The sequence below is a fragment of the Urocitellus parryii genome, chromosome 4, assembly GCF_045843805.1.
Source record: "Urocitellus parryii isolate mUroPar1 chromosome 4, mUroPar1.hap1, whole genome shotgun sequence".
Classification (NCBI taxonomy): Eukaryota; Metazoa; Chordata; class Mammalia; order Rodentia; family Sciuridae; genus Urocitellus; species Urocitellus parryii.
The window spans coordinates 29536011-29557213 of NC_135534.1; the positions used below are offsets into that span (position 1 = coordinate 29536011).

The 21203-nt window shown below is 50.0% G+C and overlaps 1 protein-coding gene across 1 annotated transcript in view; it reads right to left on the reverse strand.

The window, feature by feature from the left end:
- Nucleotides 1-11540, reverse strand: part of Prr5l (proline rich 5 like) — a 61137-nt gene extending 49597 nt beyond the window's left edge. Inside the window, exons 1-2 of the mRNA XM_026405140.2 lie at nt 11377-11540; nt 9931-10011 (exon numbers count right to left, since the gene is read on the reverse strand). Of these exons, the coding sequence (XP_026260925.2) occupies nt 9931-10011; nt 11377-11540 (245 nt within the window). The remainder of the gene's footprint in view (nt 1-9930; nt 10012-11376) is intronic.
- Nucleotides 11541-21203: the final 9663 nt, after the last annotated feature.

Genomic DNA, 21203 nt, shown 5'->3' on the forward strand with positions numbered 1-21203 from the left:
TAATTTAAAAATCATGGTTCATCCATACACACATTCTTTGCAATTCTTTGAAATTGTTAAAAAAAAAGAAGTACTGTAAGCAACAATATGAAAATATGTAAGTTATATTAAGCATAAAGACAATAAGATGTAGAATAGTGCGTATACCAAGGGGCCTTGTGGAAATAGAGGATAAAAACAGGAATACGTATTTTTATTTACATAATACCTGGAAATTCATTGGTTAATTCTGCTCTGACAACCTGCTGTTTGAGTCTGGATGAGCTGTATAATTTGGTTTCCAGTAGGCCCTTCAAACCAAAATAGATGACACTTTGATTTTTTTTAACACAAAAAACACATGTGTTTTTAAAAATCGCATATAAAAGCACTGGATCCCGTGTCCTCTCGGTGCCCCCAGGCAAGGAATTGGAGAAGGTTGAAGCTGTCACTGAAATTTAAACACGGCAACACTTTAGCAAACGGTGTTTCCTGAAGTTAGAGGGAGATGCTGGCCAACAGATATCCCACCCCATCAGACCCCAAGTCTAGGCTGGGGACCTCATATATAGGGACCCATGTTGTCAGCTGTGTTTCCAGATGAGCTCCTTACAAGGGCAGGAAGAAACTCTGGAATTATCAGCTACTGTTACCATACTTATCTTGGAGGAGGAGGTTATGGGAACTGGGTTTCTGGGAAGCGGGTGAGAGATTATCCACTGTGTACCTTGTTAGAGGTTTAACGGTTGGAACCACATGAATAGAGTCCTATTCAAAAACAAGTCCCAAAGATTCTAAAATGAACAATAACCACTGCCAAGGTCACCATGGATGGCCTGAAGCCTGAGAAGGAATGGTAGGAGGGAGTCCCCAGCAGGGCACATCAGGAAGTAGGCTGGGGTCAGGGTGACAGAGAATTCAGAAAGCCCTGGGAACCTGCCCATCCAGGCTGGTCACCTGAGAACCTTTGTCCTAAGGTGACAGAGAACAGGAGGAGGTGAGGAAAGGGGGCCAGGGCCACTTCCACACTCCCCATCTAATCCATTCTGCTTGTACTTGGTGTACAAGGAAACCAAGTTTGAACAACCTACCCTTGCCTCAGCTGAACTGAGAGGAAGGGGTCTTCACACCTCTGTCTTGATGATGCCATTTCCAGTGGAACTTGGCAGACACTTCCCCACGAAACAGACCTCTCCCCCTCACCAGAAAAAAAGGAAAGAAAACTGAGAGCAGAAACCCCACTAGTTAATTCTTTGGAAACCTGCTATGGGTTAGACATGGAGTTTGATTCAAGGAGACAAGGATGAGACAGAACTCAATGACTTTCTCCTCCCCAGGGCACAGGAGGTTCATCTTATCAACGATTATCCTCAGAAGTCGAGAGTAAAAAGTATCAAGGCATCAGAGACACACAGGCCCGAATCACAGAGGGATACTTTTCCTGCACCGTAATCTGGCACACTAAGTTTGCCCACTTAATTTGAAAAGCACAAGAAAGAAGAGAAAAGCAGGAGAAAGACAAATTTAAAAGAACATGGTTTATAGTTCCCCAGATGTGAAAAAAAATGAAAATTCTGATTCTCATTTCTGAGCACCTAGGTTCCCGTGAGGCTCAGAGGCCTAGAATTCAGCTGCCTCCCATCTACTTTTTCCATTCTTTCCTAGGGTTTCTTCCCTGTGAGCAGAAAAGCAATTACTTACCAAAAATAAAAAGTAAAATAAAATAATAAGGCATAAGAAACAGATTCCTCCTAGGGTGGAGCCTGACTTTTTTTCCAGTTCAAGCTTACTGAGCACTTGCTAGGCGCCAGGCACCAAGGTCAATAACGTGTGTTTCTACATTTAGCCTGAACCACAGTGATACCTCTGCTTTCAGTATGCAAGGACACTGACCCCAGCATCGCGCTGAGTGCAAGAAGCCTGGAGGCAGCTTACCTGGGTCTGAACCTCCATAGCTGCTTCATAGCTGTCGTGAGCAATAACCTGAGCAAACATTTTGCTCCTTCCCACCTCCATTTCCTCAGTCAGAATGTGGGGATAATAAGGGAACTTACTCCACAGGATCACCGCAAGGGCCAAATGAGTTACATCCCACAAAGTTCCTAGAACGGCACCTGTCACATAGCAAGGCTCAGCGAGCATGGGCCCCGGCGTTCTACCTGGGTCTGCTGGACTCCAAAGCCCACATCCCTAAGGACTCCACCCTCCTCCAGCCCCTCAGCATTTTCTTCCCAGTACAGCCAGACCAGCATTTTCTGAGCTTGGGATTAAGGATGCTGGGGAAAATCATAAAGGAGGAAGTCTATCAGGGCCAGAGCATCCTGACCAAAGGGTTCAAAGGTGGAACACTGGAGACAGCGCTGGAGAAAAGGGTTGCTGGGGTTGGGGCTGACATGAGAGCAACCCCTTGGCCCAGGCTGCTCCCTGCGGTCGGTGAAACGACATGTAGAACTTCCATACCTAGTTTCATTTGAAAACAGAATTCTGCTAACACCAGCCCTACCACAAGCCACTGAGCTAGAAGGAGAAGGAAGCTAGGGAACTGAGACTCATGGGATGGGACCCAACCAAAAAGGGAAATGGCCTGAAGTTCAGTCAGAAGTGAAAAGGAGCCACACGAGGGAAAAAAGGGGTAATGACTCACTGGCCTGTATTATCTCACCGCTGCTGCCCCCGGACTGACCAGCCACGTCGCCACCCCAGTTGATGGGATTTCCTGTTATTTATACGGAAACATCATTTCACTCCTTGCCATCTTGACGACTCAGGCTCCATGCCTGTGGGCTCCAAGGTCAAGGAGGCCCGACCCACGTTGGATTCTGGAGGGTGGATACAGGCTGAGCTGGGCGGGGGCAGAGAGGACTTAGAAACCACCTCAGGCACCGGATGCAATCCCCCTTGCACACAAGGGAAGATCCAAGGCAGTAAATCTCTCCACTGGCTGTGCTCCTCCTGGCAGGTGAGGTTAAGAGGATGAGGCAGTGTGGATGGTCGTCCAGGGTGAGGAGGGACAGCAGTATTGACGGCTATATCAATGTATCTGTCTGTTAACAAGTAGGGGTGTCCCAGGCCCCTCCAAGTACGGCTCCTTTATGGGATCCACTCAGGCCACCTCAAAAAAAAAAAAAAATCTAGGAACATCAGGGGGTCCCTGCGGCCCTGTGCCCAACACGGCAGCCGGGTGGTGCCCAACCAACCTGATGGCTCCACTCTGAAGATGCCCCACCTCACTTCAGCAACAGCACGGGGTTCAGGGAGGCAGCATCTCTTAGGCAGTGACACTTGAAAATACGCCTTTACTCACTTGGCCCACTGCCTTGCAGACCATGGAGCTGGTGACTCAGGTGTGACACTAGCTGCCCCAGCTCTTTGCTGTCTGCACCCCAGCAGGGACAGTGGGAAACGGGGACAAAGCCTCAAGTGGGAGTGTACTGAGCTCCTAGCTCTGTGGCTCATGCTGTGCTGGGCAGTTTGCACATAATATCCTGAATTCTCCAAGAGCCTCCCAGGTTGGAGTTGACTCTCGCTTTGCAAATGAGGAGAACGGTGCTCAGTGTTCAAATGGAGGCCTCCCTGAACGTTAGGCAGTGGTGCCCCAGGCCCGAGGGGCAGGCCAGGAAGGTGAGTGTGGGGAAGTGGTGTATAAACGGTGAAAACAGGCCTGGGGTCCACGGTCAGGTCCAATGTCCAGATTTCTAAACATGTAGGCCATGCCCCACTTGGGCTGGCCCCATAGGTTTCCGGTTGCCACTTCCCTCTTCCGGTTACCCTTCTTCCCTTCCAAGGCAGGTCTATTTCTCAACCACAGCAGGCAGAGCCTATCAGAATAAAACCCTGCAGAAGACGGCATCTTAACTCCTGCCCACTTGGGGTCCTCTGAAGAAGATGCCTCCACTCCCCTCAAGGTCTGTTGGGAACTCATGCCCGGGTGCTCCCAAGGCGAGCCCTGTGTTCCTCCTGAAGCCTGCTCACGACCAGAAAGTTCGGGTTCCAGTCCCAGCCCAGGCCAGATGACTCCCAGTGAGCCATTCCACTTCCCTGGGCCCACACCTTCTCCTCCATAAATGGGGACATCGAATATCTCCCATGGGGCTGTGGGGAGTCCTACAGAGTTATACACACCAAGCCCCCAGAAGAGCCGGGCTCTCGGCCCAGGCCAAGTGTCTGCTGTGACTGTGACCTCATGGCTCCACCGTGCCTCACATTAGCTGGCGTCCTCTGCCAGCTCTTCTCATCTTCCCCCAGCTCCTCCCCAGCCATGGCTCCCACCCCAGTAGACAGACCCTAAGAGAGACATGGAAAAACCTGGGGTGGATTTCCCTTCGGGGTTCCGGCAGCCAGCTGAGTCAGGAGGAGGATGTTCCACCCCAGCCCTGTCAGAGATCAAGCAAAATTCCTGGAACCTCCTCTTTCCTTGAAAATCTCTGGGGTTTCCTTCACGCCACCTCTCCGTCCCCAAGAACAGAAGCAGGGTGGCTGGAGAGGAAAGGAAAATGTGTGTTTCCTGCCTCAGGCCAGCTGTAGATAACTCATCTCTGACTTCCCCGAAACCTCACCTCTGAGCTTTTATTTCTGCAGAGAAAAAGCCCTTCTAGGGAGTCGAGGGCACGGAGATAGAGGTAGCATGACAGTTCTATCCTCAGCTGCCCTTCCCCCTGATCCCTATCTGCTCATCCTTCAGATTTCAACTGAGGGATCATTTCCCCCTAAATCTAAGCATGTGCCCAATCTCTGCACACCTCAGCACTCCAGATTCTGCTGCCACCCCATTTCAAACATCAGACGTGGCTGCCTGCTTAGTTGCCCTCCCTCACTGCTGTAAGCTCCCAGAGCAAGAACCATCTGCCTCAATGGCTACCCCAGAACACAGCCCAGGACCTGGCAGTGCATGTCACAGACATTCATTAGGTCACTCAGTAACAGAATCAATCACCCTTCCTTCCACACCGTCAACCAATCAAAAAGGGAAGGCACCCCTAACCACCTATGTGCAGAGCTTCTCACTAGAACCGGTTGGCATAATTCTTCCCATGCTTTTCTAACTCTTCCTGGTCACATCAGTCAGCAGCAGAGGTGCCAGTTTAGGAAGAGCGAGGTCCCTGTGTCAAAGTTCAGCCACCCCCAGTTAACTGGAGGCCCCACCTCGAAGCCAGACCTGGCCCCAGCCAACAGTGGCCACATCAGAGGTGAGGCTGCAGAAGGGTGTTAAGAACCATATCAAGGCCCAAAGAGAATCCACACAGGAGTGCACAGGACCAGCCCAAGTCCAGGCTGATGGAACTCAGGGGAGTCAGAGTGGTGGATTGTGATGACTGGCGATTTCACAGAACGTGTCTACTTGGAAAGGTCACTTGCTTGACTTTAGGGACATAACATCAAGCAAACTCTGCTTCCTAAGGTAGTTTCAGTAGAAAATATTCTAATTTATGGTTTTCATATCCACAGACCATGTACCCTTGATTTTTATTTGGGGAAAACTGGCCACCATGTTGTTGAGGGGTAAGGTTTCTGATGGATTTATTCTCCAAGTGTGGAAACACTTGTCTCTAAATTCAATATTCCATTCCAGAACTTGACTATCCTCAGTCCAAAGCTCTTCCTCATAGCTATCTTGAAGGTTATCTGCTAAAATACAAATCAGAGTTCGTTCTCAATGACAGATTTGAAGAGAAAAGGTCCATTTTTGTAATGAATACAGTACAAGACCCAGTTACACAAAACGTCTGCCTTCCCAGCTCTCCTCTGCCTGGGCTAACCTTTACATAAATTCACACTCCCTGGTCCATCCTAAGTCGGCAGTTAGAAGGGTTGGCTGGGACAGGTGATGGGAGAAGATGATTCAGCTTTGACACTGGACTTGGATAAACCATCAAAAAGTTTATTACCGTCTGGCTTGAGTAGCACCGAGAACTGAGAGAGGCATTTCCTCTTGTCTCTGCAGAAATGAGAAGACGCTGGCTCTCCTTGTAAGAACCTCGCCTCACCCAAGCTTCAATTCCAAGAACACTCTTGACGGAGCCCGTCTGACTCCCCGGTTCAAAGTGAGCTCACGTCATCCAAACTGCTGGGGAAGTCTTTATGTGGTGCTATTCATGAGGCAATTAGTCACAGTAATTGTGCCCACATGAGTATTGTGTGTCACTTTATTGTTCCTAAGTGTTCCCAATAATAAGAATAATAATGACTAGCATTTAGTAACCATTTATTTTGCACTGGGTCCTCTACTAGGGACACTTCAGTGTCTCAATTCTTCCTCCACCATGAGGTTGGTGCCATTTTTTTATCCTCCTCATTTTTCCAGAGGGGGAAAAAAAAGACAGGAAAATAAAGCAATTTGTCCAAGGTCACATGGATAAACCACTATTGAGCCCCAGGATCTGAGTCAGAAATTGCTCTCTTCAATGAAAACATTCTACTGAAGAGAGACCTTCTGGCACATAGCAGGGCTGTCACAATGGATTGAAAAATAAGCTCGGGAACAACTTAGCCTTCGCTCCTTCCACATTTTCAGACTTTCCCACTGTCCTGTGTCTCCATCCTCATGCTTCAGCCTGATTATGGATCTATTCTGCAAAAGGACAAGCCCAAACCAAAGCATCCATTATAATATGTCCAGAGAGCATGTTCGCTTCAGTGTTTTAGATCCTGAAAAGCGGGCAGCTGTGTTTATTCCCACAGAAGTACTTGCAGATGTGGGGGCACATGTGGTTCAGGTTGCTGTATGCATCCTGAGACATCCAGGTCCCATCTAGGGCGGGTTCCCAGTTATACTCTGAGGCCCTGTGATATAAAACCTATCTCTACTTGAGCCACTCTGGAAGAGAAGGCCAGAGGATGGAAGGCCCAGATGCAAAGGAAGCCCAAGCCCTGGTTTCTAAAGGCAATGACTTATTCTGGGCTCAATTTCTATATGTCCAGATAGCATCAACCCAACCATCCGTAGTTCCCACCAGTCTGAAAATCAAAACACAGAGGTGCATCCAGTGGTACCCCAACACTGGAAAGGAGAAGCATTAGTCAGATTTTTGCCACTGAGATCAAAATGCCAATGAGAACAACTTAGAGGAGGAAAAGTTTATTTCCGTTCATGGTTTCAGTCCATGGTCAGCCGATTCCATTGCTCGGGGCCCAGGGTGTGGCAGAACATCATGGTGTGAGCATTTTGGCAGAAGAAAGCTCAGCTCAAGAAGTCAGGAGGCAGAGAAGAGGTGAGCAGGAGCCACAGGGAAGATGAACCCTTGCAGGTTACAACCCCAGTGACTCACCACCTCTGGCCGTGCCCCTCCTGCCTACAATGACCACCGTGTTAGTCCATTTAAACTAGGATGGACTGATTAAGTCACAGCTCTTCTAATCCAATCATTTACCTCTGAATATTCCTGCCTTAACACTGGAGGTTTTGGGGGACACGCCATATCTAAACCATAACAGGAGGCTGGAGGAGGACCTCCCCCAGGTCCCAGAATCGGCACGCAACGAGAGACAGGCTCACAGAGGCCTCATAAAAGGAATGAAGGCAGAAAGAAAAACCAGGAACCATCAGCTTAACCAGCTTCCCACCAACTCTACAAGACTCGAGCAAGAGTCGGGCCATGGACTGAACCATGTTCCCCTCAGACTCCTGTGTTGAAGCCCTAACTCCCAGTGGAATGGCATTCAGAGGTCCCCGCCTCCAAATCACCTTGGGAAGCGATTGGGTTCAGAGGGGGGTCCTGAGTGCATGGCCATCATGCTGGACTAGTGTCCTTATAGGAAGGGACACCAAAGAACTTCCTCTCTCTCCAGTGAGATGGTAGCCCCCCAAGAGACAGTAAGTGGACCGTCCCCCAGGTCCCGAATTGGCCAGTAACTTGATCTTGGACTTCCCAGCCTCCAGAACATCAAGAAAAAACTTCTGCTGCTTCATCCACCCGGTCTTCGGAATACGTTGTAGCAGATTGAGACACTCATACAGGTGCCAAAGTCAGGCAGGTGATCACATCCTGACCCCAGCTCTACAGCTGTGTGACCCTGGACAAGCTATTTCATTTCTGTCATCCACAATCTTCTTGTCTGCAAACCACTGATAACAAAGGGCTGGATGTGCTGGTGTCTGGAGCTGTCTGGGACACAGCACCCCCACCAGCAAAGCCACCCCTGGCACCTTATGCAACGGGTAGCTTGTTGGCCACACTCAGCCCACAGATGTATTTTGTTTGGCCTGCATCAATGTTTGGAGAAATTTGGACTATTTACGAACACTTGAAAGTCAGGAAATTTCACATAAAAATCTCAATTTCCGGTTCTTCTTGAGAAATAAGATGAAACATCACTGGACCTAGGTTCCCACAGGAGAATCCCCTCTGGACCAAGGGCAGGACCCCGCTCCATGCACCCAGGCCAGCTCCACCCATTTACAAGACATGCTTGGCACCTCAAGAGATCCCAGAGCTGGTGAAATCTGGCATGGCCTGGACTTTTCCTTGCTGCTCATAAATAGAGCTTTTAAGTACAATTTCAGGATCAGTCTCCCAAAGTGAGGAACAATTAGCACATTCCTAAGTCACTGTTTTATTTATTTATACTTCTATTGGGAGCTGAAGAACCTTAGGAAAGGCCAGACTCTCAGTCCTTGGAGTAAAATGAGCCCTTGCAACAGGGGTGGGTGACCAGCTCTGCCCCTATCGCTTACCTTCTCAGGCCTCAGTTTCCTCCCCAATAAAATGAGGCCTTGGCTGGATTCTCTTTCCTCTGTCTCTTTTCACATTTATGTAATTATGATGTGAATTCAAGCACATGGATGGAAATGTAAAACAACTCTGTTTACTGATGAGCTGCAAAGGTTTTAGTGAGAGGAGAGCTCTTCAAACACCTCACTGACCTCAACACAGGCCTGAACTAAATGGAATCAGGGCCCCACAGTGGCCTGTCTGTTGCTGTGCCCACTCCAGGGTGGGGTCATTACCCTTGACGTTCTAGGGTTAACATACCCAGAGGGAAACGGACACCAGGGCATTAAAAGATGGGCTGGAAGCCAGGCGCAATGTCACACGCCTGTAATCCCAGCTACCTGAGAGCTGAAGTGGCAGGATCATGAGTTCAAGGCCAGCCTGGGCAACATAGAGAGAGCCCCATCTCAAAAATAAAATGATATAAAATAAAGACCAACTGGTTCAACCTTCTATCTTTAGCAGAGTCTGATGAGCCCCACCTGATTTTCTGCCCCCACTTCAAGACACAAACCCAACCACACTACCCAACTTCTGGTGCTTTCTGCACATGGGCCCTCTTTCAGTTCCTTGCTCACTGCAACCACAGGACTTTTGCACCTGCGGCATCCACCACCTGGAACCCTGTTTTCCTAGTGAACTGCCGCTGACCCTCAGATCACAGCATAAGCATCACCTCCACCATCCCTGGCCTCCCTGGCAAGATCACATCAGCTGTGTTGAAGCAGCTTTCATTGTTACACGTTGACATTTTACATGTGTGATTAGTTGACACTAATGATTATCTCCCCAACTGAACAGAAAGTTCAGGAAAGCAGGGTTCACATCTGTCTTTGCTCTATAGTACCTGGCCATCAGTGGGGCATTCGAATGTTTGCTGGTGACTTCCTTATGGAAAGGAGGAATGGCAATAAATTCCGAGCAGTCTGGTTCCAACCACCAAGTTGCGTGGCCTACTAAGGTACCTAAGGGCTCAGCAGAGCACAGTAAGTGTTTGCAGAATAAATCACAGCTACCATCTACCAGCCTCTAACCCCAGCCCCACAAAACACACTAGATGCGTGAACCTTCTCTGGATCATAAGTCTAGACAGATAAGGGTCTCAGAACTCGATGGCCATGGGAGCAAGATAATAGCTGAGAGAAAAACCAACAAGAACCAAACAGGAAATAAAACAAAACAAAAAACATAAGCAAAGGCCCCAGCTCAGGTCCACAAGGCCTGGGTGTGTCCGGCCACATACCTGATGTTTTCATTCAGGACATACAGCTCGTTGCTTTGCAAGCCGCCCCCTTTGAAAACGTTGATCACGGCTGTCTGGACACTGCAAGAAACAGAGACAACTCCTGGTTAGACAATCTGCCTCCCGGGGCCATTTCCACAAGCGGCTGGGAGCCGAAGGCAGGTGGCAGGGCCAGGGAGCCCATGGCACTAACATGGCTAAGCCTTCTCTCTCTGGAATCCATCACTTCCTTCTCAGGGTCCTTCTCAGGGTCCTTGGGGAAGAAGGATGACTGAAGCCCAAGGGACTCAAGAGTGGCCCTCACCTTCTTGCAGGTCATGTGGGTCTTCCTTCCTCGCTCCGCTGAGAGCCTGCTGGTGAGCAGCAAAGGTAAAGGGCAGGCAGTGGGGTCTGTACTCAGGAAACTGTGGACAGCACCACTAGGCCTGGGAGAGTCCAAAGTGGCACCTGCTGCCTGCAGGAGCTGTCCCGAGCCGGGGTGCTTTCAGCTAGGGGACCACTGTCTCCCCAGGACAGCTTGGCGGCCTGAGGTTCATGTGAAACAAGGTTCCCTGTCTTTCTTTGGGAGAATTTCCTGTGTGCTAGCCTTCTTGCCTATTATTGTCCCCTCGAGGTGTACAGGCACTAGAGTTAGGTCCTTAAGGGCCACAGTTAGGGCTTGAGGCCACATTCTCAGGGACCACAGCCTACTCTGACAGCCCAGGAGCTGATTATAATCTCGTCTGTGCCAGGAGATCTGGGCCTGTTTTTAAGCACAGGGGACCACTTGGCACCAAAGCATTTGTGAGCCCCCACTTTACCCCCATCCATGGAGCTGAGCTTCCTGTGTCCACTCATTAAAAAACTCCACACAGACCCAAACTATGTGACTTTAGTAATGTGCTGAAGGACCAAAGCATTTAATTTCTCCAAAGAGTATCTGCATAGGTGTGGATACCAAGCAGCCCACAGAAGCATAAGACAGTACTGGTGAGCCCGGCTTGGTGTGCAAGGTCAGCTGGGCACCTGCCAAAAGCTCCCGGTGTCCCCTCTCCTGAGCACCTGTGGCTCGCAGGTATGACAACCTTTGTCTCATGCCATCACTCAGCTTTTCACAGACACACGTCCAATCTCCACCAATGGGTAGCAGGTTGACACATATGACTCCGTCTAGGTGTGACTGAGGGACGTGGACAGTAACTGTAAATTCCAATCCAACTGTCCTGGCTGGTCAACCGACTCTGACAGGCCAGGGCTTGCAGGAGTCTACTTTATCACCTCAAACAAAGCAAGCTCACAGATGGGTGGGATGCCAGGAAGCTCATCCTCTTTGTCATTTGTCCCATCCATCACCACCACCTTCCAGAGCAGAGATCCCAGAAGCAGCAGAAACTCAGACAGTCCCCAGAGGTCCCCTGGTCCTGGCCTGGCCATGGCAGCCCTCCGGCCCACCCCTGCGCTCTTTACCTGTTCCAGGCCGAGTTGGAGCTCAGCTGCAGGGCCTGCCGGGCAGCTTGGAACCGGGGCAGGTCGCTGAGCACCGGGGAGCTCATGAAGCGCGGTCTTGGCCTGCGGAAGGAGCCCATCTTGTGGAACTCGAGGGGCAGGATGGGAGTGAGGCCACGGGTCATAAGTCCTGGTGACGGGTCAGCTTCACCTGTAGGACCAGAGCGTTCCAGCTGCCCACAGAAGGGCTTCTGCCAGGGCTGCCTCCTGGCCCTCAGTCTTCCTTAACACCACAGACTCGGCCAACACCTGGAAAGAGGGGGCAGCCTTTATCCAGAACTCCTGGGGCAGAGGAGACCACATCTCACAGGACGCTGGCCGGGACTGTCCAGCCAAACTCTCCCGAAAACAGAAAGAGCCTCTATTTGCCTCTTGTTCCCATTCACAAGTTTTTACAGCCTTTATTTATTTATTTATTTAGGTGATAACCATGTGGTCACCCCAGGGTGGGAAAGCAGTGATCCCAGGGCCCATGAGAGCAGTCCCGTGAAAACCCCTCACTGTGCCTGACTCTGGTTCCCACGCATGTGGATCACTCTGAGCACCACCAGGGTTTCTGCAGACCCCACAGTGCCGTGCTCTAAGTGATGGCTTTGAAGACAAGGCCTTCAGGAGAACACAAGGGCTCACGTCCCAGCATGGAAAACCTTCCTTGACATGTCCTGTTGGTCTACAGGTATTGTTCAGTATTTCCCAAAGTACCAGGGCCTCCTCCTTCATACCCATCTCCTCATCAGGATAGAGCTACCGAGTGCTTACTCTTGATTAAACACGGTAAGATGGGAAGCATCCAAAGGTCTCTGAGACCTAGTTCCTGCCTCTACTCATGGTCTGTGGAAAAGATATCCGCATATATCTATCTGTGTGCTCCTTCTGCAATAAAGATTTATTGAGCCCCCATATGTACCAGGCACTCGCTCGGGCACTGGGAGATACAAGGATGGCCCTGAGACCACGTGCCTGCCCCGTGAGCTTATGACCACCAGGAATTATTCCACACTTACTCCTGTTTCCTGGCTCTAGATCTTATCTATCGCCACCCCGCCCCCCTGCCCCGGCCCAGAATTGTCTTTCTTTTGCTCTTTGCTTACTTATCTAAATCCAACTTGTTCTGCAGGGCTGGGTCCCAGAATACTGTTTCCCTGTAGCAGCTCAGGAGAGATTTTATGGTTTTGTGGTTAGAGGGAATGACCCTGGGTTCAAGTCTTAACGTGGCCGCTCCCAAGCTGTGTGACTTTGGACACACAGAATCTAAAGTCCGCAGGCGTTGACAGTGCCAACCTCCCAGGACTCGGGGGAGAGATGAAATGAGATCAGGTGTCATGCCCAGCAGACCCAAGGGCCTCAAGGGCTGGCCATTTCCCCCTGACCTATCTTCCTCTCCTTGGCACTTTCAGGTCTATAATTTCCACATCACTGTTTAATGAATCCAGAGTCTGAGTGCATGACTTGAAAGAAGTCTGAGTGAAAGACAAAAGCAGACACTGTGAGGTTCTATCTGTAGTTGCTTTTCTCTTAAGGTAGTCGGCTTAGCCCCGAAGTGTCAGCCGCCCTTCTCATCAGCTAACTCTGAGGATGCTCCAGAAACTAATGATGAAAGCGGGATCCAGCCGACAGTGTCAAGCTTCAGGTTGGCAGGGGGAGACAGTTTTTCAGCCCCATCCGTAGCCTTTGAAGAAAGAGAACAGACGTGGCCAGGTCCAAATCAAACAAGGCACTGGGGTTGGCAGAGGAGCTAGGCGGCTGGAGCAGGCCCCAGGGTGAGACAACTGGAAGGGCAGAGAGGTACTAGTGGCCGTCTGTATGCAGTAGACACAGTGACAAAGCACCTATCCTAGCAAGGGCCAAAAGAGGCATGGCTGCTCCAGCCTTTTAACTTTTTTCTTGAAGGACAGGAGTCTTGTGTACCATTTTCTCTGATTGTCTTCACCCCTTCACCCCCTGCTCAGAATGAGTCAGTGGTTAGTAAAATTGATCAAGAGATGCAGGGGAAGTCACGATGGGCCTGTGAGCTTCTGAGAAGGTCTCAGTAACTCCCTAAGTGCCACAGAATTCAAGACCTATGCCCACAGAGTCAGGATGAAAAAAAAAAAAAAAGCAGATTCTCCTTCAGGATTCTTAAGCGGGTCCCTCTGGGGATTTCATTTGCCAGCAAAGTCCCTTTGTCAAGACAGGACTCGTCTTGATGTCCTTCTTTCAACGGGCCTGTGGAGTGTGGCTCATCTGTGGAATCATAGGACATTAACTCCCTTTACAAGGATCTTAAACCCGGGGTGTGGGAGGAGCCTCTCACTCCAAGGTCCTAGCACAGGGAAGCAGATGGTGGGCAGAATGGACAACCCCATGTTCACCTTCCACCTTCCCGCCCAACACCCGCTTGCCCCGGGGACACTGAGACTCTGAGGGTCTCTGAGAATCCCGACCCCCTCCACGCTCGGCTTGCGCTCCCCGGGCTCCTCCCAGCCTTCCCAGGACCCAGCAAAGCACTGGGTGGCAGGTACACAGGGCCACCCTGCAAACAAGGGTGATCTTCAGCCCAAAGGACGACGGCTGCAGCTCCCACGCAAGAGACCCACACAGCAGAGTGGCCTCTGACTTGTTTCTCAGATCCCAACTGGTTGAAGAGTGATGGCTCCGGTGGAGGTGGGGGGATGGAGGTGGTGGGGGGGGGAATATTAGCTGAGGACCAAGCCACGCGGCATCACCAGAGCGCCCCCCAGAGGAGGGCGCTGGGAGCGCAGGCAAGGAGGTCTAAGGAATGGACCTGTTGCTGGTCCCCAGCAAGCATGACAAATCGGGAAATGCCAAGAGTCCAGCCTGTCAGGCCCCACTTACACAGGACAGAAGTGGAGCGAAGGAGGAAAGAAACTTGTCCAAGATCTCCAAGGTGCAGAGAACTCAGGTTCCCTAATGCCTGATCCAGAAAGTTCCCCAGGCCCCTTGGAGGCCATTCTGTAAATTCTAAAAGATCAGATGGGTTTATTTACCTCTGACCCCAAGCCTGAACTCACTCCCTAAAAGAAAGATAAGAAGACAGCTTCAGCTGCCTGCCTGACATGATGCCAGGTGCTGTGGCAGCAGGTGAACTTACTCGCCCCTCACAAAATGCCATTTGAAGATGAGAGCAGTTAAGTAAACTCCCTGCAGTGGCACAGCTAATAGGCGGAGATTCATTGACCCGTGCCAGGATCAGCCCAACTCTCCAGACCATTCCCACTTGGCAATGCTGTCAAACTCATCAAACCAGAATCAAAGCTACTAATTTAGGAACATCAGTCAAAAAGCTCATATCAAAATTACATATCATGCCCCTGAGATAAATAAACTGCTATAAGGAATTCTATGGCCACAATTGGTGGGGACAGGAGGAACAGTGAGGAGAAAGAATGACAGGAGAAAGCTCAGACTGCTTATTACTGGCTGGGTGGCCTTGGGCAAGTTACTTGGCCTCTCTGAGGTCTGATTTTCTTCCACATGAAATGAGCATGCTAATAATGACTGCCTCGGGATTGTAGATATACAAATATATCTCTCAGTATCAGGCAAATAGCAAGTGCTCATAAGCGCTGGCTAAATAAATAAAATAACATTTTTGTTGTTTCTAAATCGCCAAGACCTGACCATGGTAGGGAAACACTTCCATCTGCTTCTGGTGCCTGGGGGGCAGGTGAGGCCTCCGAGCTCTGTGGTGGTCACAGCACATTCACAGCTAGCCTCTCAGGCCTGAGGTACCTCAGGACTTTATTCTAGTAGCATGCATGTCCTAAGGCCCATACCTCCAGGAGTCTAAATCTCACTCCAACCTCCTAGGGCAGACAGAGCAGGCAACCTCCCACAGATGAGGCCCAAGCAGGGCGAGGTGACCTGGCCAAGCCTGGAAAGCCAGTTGGTCAAGGACCCAGCCCAGCTGAGAGGCTCCAGCCTAACCAAGAGATTCCTTTTGTCTTCTTTCCTGGTATATTTAAAAAAATATTTTCATTATAAAACATACTTGGAAAGCATATGCACACATAAACACACATTTAAAGAATGACAATAAATCACCACCAGCTTCAGAAATAGACTGCTACTTTGGCAACCCCGTGTGCTCCTGTTTGGATAACAGCACAAGTGCTTATTGATTATAAAAAATGCAAATATTCACCCAAGTCTATCACATCATTCGAAAGGCCTCTTTAGGGCCACTTAACAGCAGAGAGTACAGCTGGGCCCAGGAGTCCTTTCTGAGAGGACGGCAGTGATCCTCAGCTGAGCTCACCAATGCCATGGCCACCGGCCCCACGAGCTAACAAGCACCTGAAATGTGGCTGGTGCCACTGAGACGGAATTTCCACTTTATTTAATTTTGAACAGCCACACACATGGGCACATACAATATTGTGGCCAGGATGGGCTATTTTTTCTTCCCTTTTTATAATACATCATGACTACCTTCTCGTATCAGTATAGATCAATGGATTTCAGTATTTTGAATGGTAGCCTAACTATTCCACCTAGGGAATGTATGTTTATTTAGCCAGTCCCCTCTGGACGCATGTTTAGGAAGTGTTCAGTTTTTTGTTATGGCAAAGAACACGCATATCTGAATGTCTTAAGGACCCGGTGACTGTTTTTGCAGAGTATGTACTCAGCAGTGGGTCAAAGGGCCAGTCATTCTTCACTTTGTGGCTCTGATCCCCGCCCCCACCACAGCCCAGGAAAGAGGTTGAGAGGCTAGGCCCCTAGCTCCCAAGATAGGCAGCACTGGCTGTCACTCAGGCTTGCTCTGTCACTCACTCACTGTGATAGGCAGAATAAGTGTTCTAAGAAATCCTTCATTTCTTAACCCCCAGGACCAGTGAATTTATGGCAAAACACGTGACAAAGTTAAAGACCTTGAGCCTTGGATTGTCCAAGTAAGCTCCAGAATGCAATCAAATTCACCCCCATGGGGGATGGGGCTACAGAAGGACAGCAGAGAAGAGAGACAAGCATGGGGGGAGGGGAGGCAATGTGAAGGCAGGTGGAAACTAGGACAATGCAGATCGAAGCCCAGGAATGCCAGCAGCCACCAGAAGATGAAGAGAGAAGAAGCAGATCTTCCCCCTATAGTCTCCAGAGGATGAACAGCCCTAAAACACCTTGGTTCTGGACTTTGGACCTCCAGAACTCTGAGAGAATAAATTTCTGTTGTTTTAAGCCATAACAGTTGTGATAATTTGTTACAGCAGCCACCAGAAACTAATGCACTCACTATGTAGCCTTGGACCACTCTGATCTGCAGTTTCTACATCAAAGAAGTGGAAAAAGGGGGAGTTATCTTTAGAGTAGCAAAGACCAGAAAGACCGGCTGTGAGGTGCCTGTCTTAATTCCTGAGACAGGAACTGTGGAGTTTCAGGGTATAGGTACCAAAGCCAGCCTGGTGTCATCACTTCCTGTGAGGTCCCTGAACCAGTAACTTGGGATTGGTATGAGGATTGGATGAGATGATTCAACAAAGGCACACAGTAGGTGTTTGATAAACACTGCCTATTATTTGTTTTTATTGCCACCACCACTACCACCACTGTACTGGTCTGTCGGAGCCAAAATAACAAAATACCATGGCCCAGGTGGCTAACATGACAGAAATACATATTCTCACAGTTCTGGAGGCTGGAAGTACAAGATCAGGTGCCAGCAGGTCTGGTTCCTTCTGGGACCTCCCTCCTTGACTGACAGACAACTCTCTCTTCTCGTTCTTTCCTCTGCGCATTCACAGCCCTGGTGTCTTTGTGCCAAATGGCTCTTCTTCTAAGGACACTAGTCAGGTTGAATTAGGGCCACCCTCACAACCTCGGTTCACCTTACTCCCCTCTCTAAGGCCCCTTCCTCAATACAATCACATTCAAAGGTGGTGGGAGTTAAGCTTCAACATATGAATCCAGAGGGGGGCACGGTTCAGCCCAGGGCCACTGTCACCACCATCACAATATATTCGAGGCCTAAGGTCTCTCTGTGCCTTCAAGAAATTAGAGTGTAGGTGGGCAATCTCTGCAGAAGGGCCGCTGCAGTTTTAATGTCCTTCTAGTTGAGGTGGTTGGTTTGGGTGCTGAAGGGTTTGCTGAGGTTATGTGGACAGCAGGGTCCTGGATCCACGGAGCTCCGAGGTGGCTGCGGGGTTCCTGGGGGTTCCTGACCCAGCTGGAGAGACTCACCTCCCTTGGGTTTCTTGGAAAACCTCTGCACTCGGGATCCAGGATGTGTTTGTTGGAGAAAAAGGCTGTTGTCTCAGTTTCTCCTCACAGCTGCCAGGGCCTGGGCAGGGCACGGGGGCACGGCCCAGCCTGCCCAGCCTGGGGTAGAGGAGGACAATGGTGCCCTCAGTGGAAAATGCAAATGAATTCCACTAAGGCTCCAGCCTCTGACTCTGAAAAGGGAAGTAGAGTCATGGCACAACAACTTGAAATCAAGAAGTGGGCGGCTTAGAATAACCCTGAGGCTTCCAGGAAAAGGCCATTCTGAGTGTAAATAACAGAAAACTGAGCCACGTGGCCTGAGGTGACTGCCCAGAACCTGGGGAGAGGACAGTTCCCAGGGAAATGAGCGAGATGGCCATGGACACCCGGCCCTCAGAGCTCCGCAGCCAGGGCCTGTGCAGGGAGGCTTCCCCGGGCCCTGAGCCCAGAGGTGAGGCCCAGACGCCCTTCTGCACCCTCGGGCCCTAGCTACTGAGCGGCCTCGACTCAGCTGACCCACCCCTACTTAATGACAGCCAGAAGGGTCTTTCTAAGGACGATGACCACCGCAGCACTGCGCAGCAGACACGTGACACGAATTCCCTCAGTACTCTAAAAACAGACCGAGGGCACCGTGACCTGTAACGAAACAGAAGAGAACAAGGTGGCAAAGTGCCTGGCATTTCAGGGAAACCGCGCGTGGAGTGTGCGCCCAGGTTTACTTTGAGTCAAAGCTATAGCATGTAGCGCTTCAAACTCCACCGAGGCCCCTGGGTCTCACCCTCACCACCACCCAGGCTCGCTGCGGCTACCAGCCCCAAGACGTTAACTTGCCTAAGGGCTTGTGAGGGAGGGTGCTGGAGCAAAAGCCCAACAGTCCAGGGCCCACAACACTCCCACCACTCTGTCGCTCCAGGACTCTCCAGGGCTCCCCCAGCTCTTAGAATGAATCCCCAAGCCCCAGCCTAGCACCCTGGCCTCCCACCCCTCTGCATGCCAGCTTGTTGGCCTTCCTTTCCTGCACCACTACCTCCTCCTTCCCTGCCCCAGGACATCTACATATGCCATACCCTTTGCATGAAATATTTTCCACCCAATTCTCAGTGCTCAAACCCACACACTGTTTATCGTTCATCTTATTCTTGTTCAGAAAAGCCCTCCTTTCCTTTCAATTTTGATTAGTTCCCATCCCCACCTTGTTTGTAGTCTTATCACAAACTATCTCACCCAAGAACGACAGAATTATTTGTCATAGTGTTTGCAAGGCCCACAGGCAAGGACTATGTCTGTCTTGTTCTCAGGTACATCCCCAGGTCCGACTATAGCACTGAGTGTAGCAGGTGGTCACTAAGGAGGGGATGAGCCAGCTACATGAGGCACTCCTGCTGGGTGCCCAGGAACCGTAAGCCAGTGTCAGCTCACAATATCCACACATAACGTTACACATACGAATACCCAAACACCGTGCTGTTGGAATCTGTCCAATCCTGGTTCAAGTCCAGGGTCTACAACTTCTCAGCTGGGGACCTGGGTAAGTTCACTTTTCTCCTCTTTCAGATGAGCCTTATACCCATTACACTTATCTCAGTGTCATTCAGATTAAAAACAAGATCCCTTAGATCATGGCCTGGCACAGAATAGGGACCAGCGACGTTGTAACCAGCATTATTATTTGTGTTCAACACTGTGTTCTTCACAAAACCCTCTCAGGCTCCAAAAGGTGGTGTGTGGGCAGGGTGTGGGGAGACGGGCGCTCTGCTGCAGTCTGGGGCAATTGCCACAGGGGGAGGGAAATTTGACAGGCGCTACCAAAATGACAAAGGCCATACCCTCTGACCCAGCTCTGCTACTTCCAGGAATATTACCCCAGGCATGTCGAGCGGCTTATGGAACAAGGGTTTCCACTCAGCCTTCCTTACGCAAGCAATGGCCTGGCAATGACTTTAATGCTCACTAACAGAGCCCAGCCATGCACCCCACAGGTCCAAAAGCTGGCACCCTAGGAGCTCTAGAGAAGAGAAAGCTCTGTGTGCATCAGCTGGGGTATTTTTCAGGGGAGACTTTGAGCAAAGAAACAGGGTAAGCACAGATGTATCTGATGCTGCCACCTACGTAAAACACAAGAAAGACCATTTACAAATTCTGCTGCACGTACACAGGGATCTCCAGGAGGACAAACTGGTAACACTGGGAACACTGGTTTCCCCTGGCAGGCAGCTGGGTGGCAGGGCCACTGAGGAGAGAGCCTTTCTCTGCAAGCCCTTCTGTGCCTTCTGAATTGTGAACCTGCATTATTATTCAAATAAATAAATAAAGACAACAGTGCTCCCCCCACCAAATAAAAAAAAAAAAAAGAAAGACAAAAATAAATAAAGCCTCTATGTTTTACTCAAATTCAGGAGGGTCAGGACTAACACTTGATTTTTGATCCCAAAACAGGGCTATCAATTACAGTATCACTTGTTCATTCATGTACTTAATACAAACATACTTATTCAGCACTTACTCCACAACAGGGCTGACTTGTGTAGGGACACAGGAGCCAGGAAATAAAGATTGGTGGAAAAGAAGATGAAAGGAAGAACTAATTTTTTCCCCCTTTTGGGCAGCATACACCACCAAGGGGCCAGAGAAACTGGGTTTGACCCTCACAGTGAGTGAATGGACGATACCTTTGTCACCAGCCCCTCCCCAGCCTAAAGGAGGCACTGATATTCAATCCAAGCTGGCTTTTGCCATCTCAGGTTACAAGCCCATTTTTGCCAGACCTGATTTTTCCCATGAAGACTCAAACTCATATTTTTTTTAAATGTGAAACCTCCTGATCTGTAAGTGTTGGTAACTGGTTCAGCCATCGGGTTGGCACTTTTGGAAACAAACATATAGGTTTGTGACTTTTATTCTATCACATCACAGCTATGACACATAGGCTTCTCGGACCATTGACCCAGAGCCTAAGCCAGGTGTCACGTAAGCCTGAACTCACCAGCCGCTGTGGCCAAGGGAAGTCACTTCACTTCCCTGGATCTGTGGACTAATCAGTTAATTAAGGACTTGGCCTACCGGATGGCCAGGATGTTAACCAGCATTGCCAACTGGGCACACTGGTCACCTCTGAGACTGGGTGGGGCTCTTGGACCCTAACACAGCACTAACCCAGACCCAGCACCCAGACAATGCTTCCACTCCACCTCCCATCACCTAGCTGACTCACCTCTGGACTCAAAGCTCACCCTCACCCCATCTCTGGTTCTTCCACAGAGCCCCAGGCACCCCTCGTATTCACACACACACACACACACACACACACACACACACACACACACACATACATCCAGTCAACCATACAATCAAGAGACAGGCCAGCAGCACCCAAGGTACGGGCAACAGACACTCACACCAAGCACAGCCCTCCCCACCAATACAGAAAACCAGATCAGGACTCCATGCACACCCCCCAGCCCCACTGGATGGACACCAGGTCGAAGTAGGTTTCAAAGAGCAGTGGGCCACTTGGTCAAATCAACTGCCTCTCATGGCTGTTTCTTTGCCATCATTATAGCTGATCAGAATCATATCCACTGCCACCA